This window comes from Formica exsecta, unplaced genomic scaffold (genome assembly GCF_003651465.1).
Source record: "Formica exsecta isolate Colony F162 unplaced genomic scaffold, ASM365146v1 scaffold1510, whole genome shotgun sequence".
Taxonomy (NCBI): Eukaryota; Metazoa; Arthropoda; class Insecta; order Hymenoptera; family Formicidae; genus Formica; species Formica exsecta.
In genome coordinates this window covers 233604-241251 of record NW_021848836.1, presented here as the reverse complement: position 1 = coordinate 241251, position 7648 = coordinate 233604, and the positions used below count along the sequence as shown (strand labels likewise).

The 7648-nt window shown below is 32.5% G+C and overlaps 2 protein-coding genes across 4 annotated transcripts in view; one reads left to right on the top strand and one right to left on the bottom strand.

The window, feature by feature from the left end:
- The window catches only part of LOC115232922 (two pore potassium channel protein sup-9), an 89960-nt gene that overhangs the window by 38223 nt on the left and 44089 nt on the right, over positions 1-7648 (bottom strand). The gene's annotated exons all lie outside the window — the stretch shown is intronic.
- LOC115232923 (putative OPA3-like protein CG13603) lies at positions 5555-7587 on the top strand. The gene is made up of 2 exons (XM_029803094.1): positions 5555-5806; positions 5926-7587. Exons 1-2 carry the CDS (start codon positions 5555-5557, stop codon positions 6166-6168), a joined length of 495 nt encoding a protein of 164 aa, XP_029658954.1. The 3' UTR covers positions 6169-7587.

Genomic DNA, 7648 nt, shown 5'->3' with positions numbered 1-7648 from the left:
CCCCGCCACCCACCAGCGCCCATCGCCACCGTGGAGTCCCGTATAAGCTGCGGCAGCCACGAGGGGCGGTCGGTGTACCACCCCGGTGTATAAAAGTTTACAGCTAAATATACAACCACCCCCGCCCGCTCTCGCGACCCGGCCGTCGTCGTTTCTGCTGCGGATCGACGCGCTGCTACTCTGAAAATACTTCTTACCCCCGGTAGCTGCCAGTTAAGTAGCAGCCCAGGATGGTGCTACTGGTACTGCTTGTCATTCAAATACTAATCATTCACTTCGAAGTTTAAACCATCGTGATCCCGGGGAAACATTCACAATTAATCGGATATCAGACAAGAATGTGTGGGAGAATAAGATGATATTTATCTTTTAATATAATATCCTCTTTTAATTGTTCAATGAGCATATCATCTTATTTTCCCATTCTTGTCTTTTCAGTATATATATATAAAGGGTTTTAATACTTCGTCAAACAACATAGAATAAACTTGCAATCTCAAAGCAATATAAAAGCTAAATAAGAAAATATCTAAAAATATTTCGTTATATACACTGTGAAGAAATACATTTACAATAAGTGTTTAGAAAATATTCTTTATAAGAAATATATAGATCAGCATGACGCATGCTGAGATATGTCGCATTATTCATTCAAGCCCCATAAATTCGTTGCCAAAGTAAGATTTAGAGATCTGACACTTTAGGTAATAGTTCTCAGAAAGCTTTTAGAAGTACTTTTTAGACTTCGTGGGCTGTAATCATATGCTGTCGTTATTACTGTCAGTAAATAATAGAATGTGACTCGAGCCATGTCAGCCATGAGATAAGGTTTTTGCTACGTTCGACTTTCGAGTAAGCGTGGTTCGTGTGATACAGCGCANCTTCCGATTACAAAAGGTTTCATATGAATTCATTACGTAGAAACTAGCTAACAATAAGTGGAAGTATTCCTCTAATTTTACACTACACTTTTCGATATCTATTTTTCCAACACTATCGCTACATTGTTCTCACAACTTCCATTTCTATTTCCTTTGCATTAACAATACTCCATTTTCTTTAAGCTTATAGGGAAAATGTCAATCACACATATTAATTTTAAGACAGTGTTTTCACACACACGGTTGATTTTTAAATGAGCGATTGCACAATATAATGCATTTTTGTTTAATGCAACTTGAAAAAATTTTGTTAAGCTGTTGTGTCTCGAATTTTATGGTATTTTTAGCAATGTTTTCGTAAAGATGTTTTTAGAGAATTAGATAGAATTTTTTTGAACTACGTATACATTTTTTTATTTAGCTTCTAATTACTGGAAACTCTAGTGCGACACAATATAATATATAACATGTATAATATATAATATATAATATATTTATATAGCCATTTCTATAGAATATAGTATTTCAAATTTAGTATGTTCGGTGCAAACCGGATCTAATAGAAACTACCTTGAAAACATATCACACTTTCGACATTAATATTATATTAACGTCAAATTATAATATTATATTAATTATTATATCAATTATTTCTCAATTTAGCAAACAAATAGATATGATGTAGGTATGATGTGTATGTGTATGTAGGAAATTCTCATAAACACATATGTTTTGTATGCTATAGAAGTTTTGTTGTTTAAGTATATGCGTGTATAGGAGAGATTTAATTGCGCGATTGTCTACTTGCTCTTTTTGTGTGTATATCAAATGTTAGAGAGACTTGACATATTAATTAAATGTATCGCGCGAAAATATAATATTGTGAGAATATATATCCCACACAACAACATAGACTACTAACTAGACTATTAACTATTTTTAAAAAGTATTGGAAAAATCGCATTTGTACTCTACTTAACTAACTTAATTTTTTTTTTAAATCAATCTATGGAATTTATATTTTCTTTTTGAGAATAATTTAAATAAATGCGTGCAGTTTTTTTAACGATTATTTCACGTTTACTATTCTTTAAATGAACATCCTGTTTTAGTATATTTGTTTAAAAATCTAACCAAAGAACAAAATCTTTTATATATTTATTAAATAATCTTATATAAAAGCGCAAAAAAACGCAAGATTCCACCCTATATAAATTTTAATTAGATAGTAACACGCTACTTTACAGATTCGTTATGTAAATGGATTTATCGTGTTAAAACTACCCCTATTTTTATATTCTCGTTTATATCCAGCACACATAACACTAATGATAATTGAAATTAACAGAGAATATCATTTTATATCATGTTAGCGTCTAAATATAAGTTAAACACGGCTGGGATCAAATATAGCCTAACGTGACATAATTTATAGCGATATAACGTAATTTATATATAACTTGATTCTCTCTTCTCATTCTTATATTATAGAAAAGTGAAATAATAAAGAAAGAAATGTGTATTGCTTAGAGATTATAAAATGACATAAAGACAGAGAAAATATCCAGGGTGTCGTAATTTTAATTATCATCGAATTATTTCTATTGCCAATTTCCTTTTCATAAATAATCTTCCGTAATTAATTTTCTCCTGATTAGAATTTTAAATTATTATTAATTAACCAAGATGGATTAATTAGTTTGAACAGTTATTTGGAGTCTTATTTGTTTGATATATAGACTGATATATGGAGCATTCTTGACACATGGGGGAAATATCGGATATATTTAGCAATAAATCACGGATCGCTGGCACATTCCTCTCCCTTTCTTTTAAATAACTATAGAGAGTGTTTTAGACTGGAACACCAAAATAGTCTCCCTAAAATATCCATGTTTAGAAATAATAGACAAACATTCACCTACGATTAGCAAATAGATAACTAAGTAACCCTTTATGCTAAGACCCAGTTTAGAGATCTTTTATTCTTGGATAATATACGACAAAAAATATATAAAAAAGGAAGAAATAGGATGAACATAATGCCATGCCATCTAAAAAACGTAGCTAGGTCAATCCTTGTAACGTGCGCGCAAAAGTTTTTATGAGCGATTAACCAAAATTCTTTCCGGCTCGAATAAGATAGCGATGGCGGGTATCCTAACATTTAATGTATTGATCAACCATGGAGGAATAAATAGAGATAGAGCGAGGGGCGTCGTGAGCCTGATTAAACTTCATTCTCCGCTAATGGTTTATAAATAGGCAACTTTTTTTTTTCTTTGCCTTCCACGCGGTCACGACGGACGGGAGAAGTGCTCCTGGAACGAGCGTCCTTCCATTCCGCTGTCCTGCCTCCTCGCCTACACCGCCTGCCGACCTCGTCGACATTTTCCGATATTTCCCCGCCGATTTTCCCCCGACATGTGGCGCCGGCGTCGGCAACGTGTTTTCGCAGGAAATTGCGTATCGACACTTTTAATGGCGACTGTTATTTGATGCTCTCGAATGCAGATGCCATGTGCCCAATACTTGAAATCAAGGCGATGATTAGATTGTCGTATCTAGCATTAATTTAAGCGATTGGAAATAATGGATGTATAATAGTTATACTTTTATAGCTATCTCGTATAATAATTTTTACAAAAATTCACTCTCAAATCACAGAAAAAAATTTTTCCTTATTTTTGTCATGTAAATCATTCGCAAAATAATACACGCAAATTATGCAAATGTATCAAGAATACGCGTATCACATAAAATAAGTTTCAAATACTTTTTATGTTTTTGCAGAAAATATTATTTTCCTTTGAAGATGTTAAAACATTATAGCAATTACATGCTATGTCATTATACGATATTTAAAATATCGTGAAGTCAAAAAATTATCAAACAATATATTATTGTAATGTAAAAAAATAAATCTTTTTTCAATATACTTTAGTAAATATGTATTATTTAAAATATATATCTTATTATTCGATGGCGGATAATAAGTTATTATTCGTCAGCACTTCTATGTATAATGAACTATGAACTTTGAAATGTCACGGAACAGTGCACACGTGCATATAGAGATTCTTCTTTTCCGTCCCGCACGCGGACCCCGCAAATAGCCGTTCATAGGGGCGTAGGTCGGATCGATCGCGGATAAAAGTGAAAGGACACCCCAAGGGGCGGCCGAGAGGACTATCAAATCGTGCATCTAGTCCGCCGACTCGAGATCGTCTGTTGGAGAATAAGCCGAGTGTCAAAATCGAGATTTGTCCCGAAAGACCGATCCGTATCGGGAACATCGTCTCAAAGATCAAAACATGGACATTTCATTTCCCAGATGTGGAACCGAAAGATTTTCCCAATTTTCCAACTAAAGCCAATTAAGAAAAGATTTTACATTTCAATATCCAAATATTATCTACTTAAAATATTTAATATTATATATATATATATATATATAATATTAATGCATATATAATATATAATATAAATTGCACAGCCGAGAAATGTTGCAGAAAATGAAGACATAAGCAGCTTTTATTATAGTCTGAGGATCAAATAAATTTACTGATATATATATACATACATATACATATAAATTCACTTGCTTATGTCTTATTATATATTCAAATAACAATGATAAAAAAATTGAATTTTTTTTTTTGATATGTTGCATCTTACATAATCTTAAACGATTTGAATGATTAACGTAATAAACTTAATATTCATGTTCCTTTACTACCTAAAACAGACGCATAATTGTTTGCATATTAGTGAAATAATATAATATAATTTACTTGATGAGAACTTTTCAACAAGAGCTTTACGAGCATTTTCAAATCGGAAATGATATCTGCTACAATTGCAAACCGCTCAACTAGGTCAGCTCCGTAATTTTTGACATATATGTAGATGGATATAATCCGTTTAGCCATTTCGTCAATAAAGGTATCCACATATTTTTAAATCTCTACATGAAATATAGAGATATCCAAAGTACATAATATCTCAAATTTCGAATTCGCTCGTTACACTTTTCATAAATTAAGATGTAACAAGCAGGGAATATATATATATATATATATACATACACACTTGAGTAGAATTATATATATTATGCTGTGCCCTAAAAAAATTATATTATGTATATTCTATTATCTCTACACACTATCGCAGTTACATGTGCTGGATATCATTCGTCGGATAGAATTCGTTTTGTAATAAAAGCGTTGACAAGTTTGTTTTAAATCGATATATAGCTAATACAATTTTAATGCATTTAAAAAGTTGTGTACATTAATTCTTATGGATTTTAATGATAAAAATAGGATTAAGCAAATACAACATAGAAGTAAACGTGACGATAAAAAAAATAGAAAATAAAGACATTTTCTGAAAGTATTCAGGTTAAAAGTTTTAATTATGACGAGACAGAGGAATAAATATCAAAAACTGACAATACTGAAATCTTCATATAATATGAAAACGGCAAACTTAACCCCAGTTTCATTCTGTTTCACGTCAACATGTAAATGAGATGATCAGCATTTTCTCCCCCTCTCGATTAATAATAATTATTCGCCGCGATTGAGAATTTGATTATTCACAAATGGTGTACGAAAAAAAATCTTGTTAAAATATTTCCCTCCGAGAGCATAATATGAGTGTTTGTAGCAATGATGCAAAAATTTCCTGGCGCGAACCTTATCACGCAGCTCTTAAAACAAATCACGCAACCATTGTCAAGGTTTATAGTAAACCACGTGAAGAATCGGCCGCTCTTAAGAAAATATGTCCTGATTCAACTGGGACGTTTTTATTATTGGTGCGAAGACAAATTAGCACAGCAAAGAATTCCAGCTATAGCAAAAAAAAAGCGTGTTGATGACATTCGCACAATGGAGCTAGGAACGACATTATTAATGGAGGTATAATAAATACATATAACGATCGTGAAATCTTTGCGTACGTCACACATATATTAATCTTATAGATTAATTTTTTAACAATTTTTTTCGCAAAATAAAACTCAGATTTAATCTTTAAGATATTAGTCTTTGGTCTTTTGTGGAGCGTACTCATATACGAAACACGTAAAGCTGTAGAGAGATCGCGCATCGCTGAACAGCTAAGAATTCAAGACTTCAACGACTTAGAAGCAGAAAAGGATCGGCTGATGCGGCGAGTCAAAGATCAAGTGATCTTGACGAAACAGCTCAAAGATATCATCGTGGAGTATTCGAGACAAGTCGGGTGTACGTTACTTCGTGATCCGGAAAAGGGCGAATAAAATACTCCGTCTGATTTGAAGAAGAAGTAGTAGAAAAATCTCAATCATAAAAAAAAATATTGAAGAATATATATCCACACATGGGCATGTTAAAGTATCGCATTTTCGTATAACGACGAGTCTCGCAATCGGAAAGAATTATCCTCCATCACCCGGTATAATCCCCTTTTCCGAATAAATTGACCGCGTTACGTTCTCGGTGAACCACAAATTGACGAGCGGTCCGCGCTCATCTCATGAGAAACGCAGACTCCGCCAACATGCGACGGTTCAAACTTTGCACGGATATTCTTCCGTTACCGCCTGTCTATCACATTCTGGTTAACATTAGCATTCGTTTGCATAACGAACGTTATTTCCGCGCCCGTCCCGCTGCATCTGACTCGCTGCGACGGATTTCACAGCTTGAGAGCGAAATCCAGGCTTTCAGCGTAAAAATCGACAACGAAGGAAAAAATGTCATTAAAAGACAGGTGGTATGGAAAGTGCACAAATCACGTTGATTCGACAAGCGAAAAGTAGATTATCATTCAAAAAATACACTTAATTCCTTCGTGCTCGTATCATAATAATAGTGGAAAATTTATGTTCGAATAATTGAGGTTCTGTGATATAACATGAAGAGAACACACATTGCTGAATAAAAATTAAATAATAAAAAGATAATCATGTGTAAGATTAAATCTTCAAAAACAAATCATTGGAAAACAAATCAATTATAAATTTATTGAGAAATCTAATTAAAAGCAAGATCTATTACTTTCTACAAACAAATAAAGTCGTAAATAGTTTGTAGCATGAAATAGCAAAAGCATAAAATAACCGATGACGATTCGCAAAAAGGAATGTTTCCGACAAAATATTTTTCGATTAAGAGTGCTCTGCACGCTGGGGAAATGGAACATTTCCTCGATTTCCTCTCCCAACAAGATCCAGTTCTTGATCGAAACAAGAAAGTCTTTGGCGTTCGGTCTCAGAATATCAACATATAATATAATACGAAGATTTATTTCGCTCTTTCGTACAAGCAAGCCTTATACACGCTCGTGGTGTTTACGCTTGAAAAAAAACATCATCCCCTTTAATTTTCTGAGCATTATCTAAATATTTACATCTTTATATTTAGTTCTAGATATTTGCATCAGTCATTGTAAATAAATATGGGAAATTGTTATAAAAGATATGTGCATAGTTTTTTTCTTTGAACAAAATAAAAAAATTATTCATATTTGTATATATTTATATAAGTACACCGACAAATTAAAACAAAATTATTCCTCTCTTTAATCCTCATTACTAAAATTATCTCAGAAATGTTCGCAATTTAAAACGAGGAAATATCTGTGCTAACTTTCTTCTTCGAATTATGTTGAATTATTTCGACATTCGAATTATTTATATTATTTATTTTGAATTATTATATACCAAATACTAGAAAAAAAAAGAAAAAAAAAACAGAATAAATGTCATATACACGACG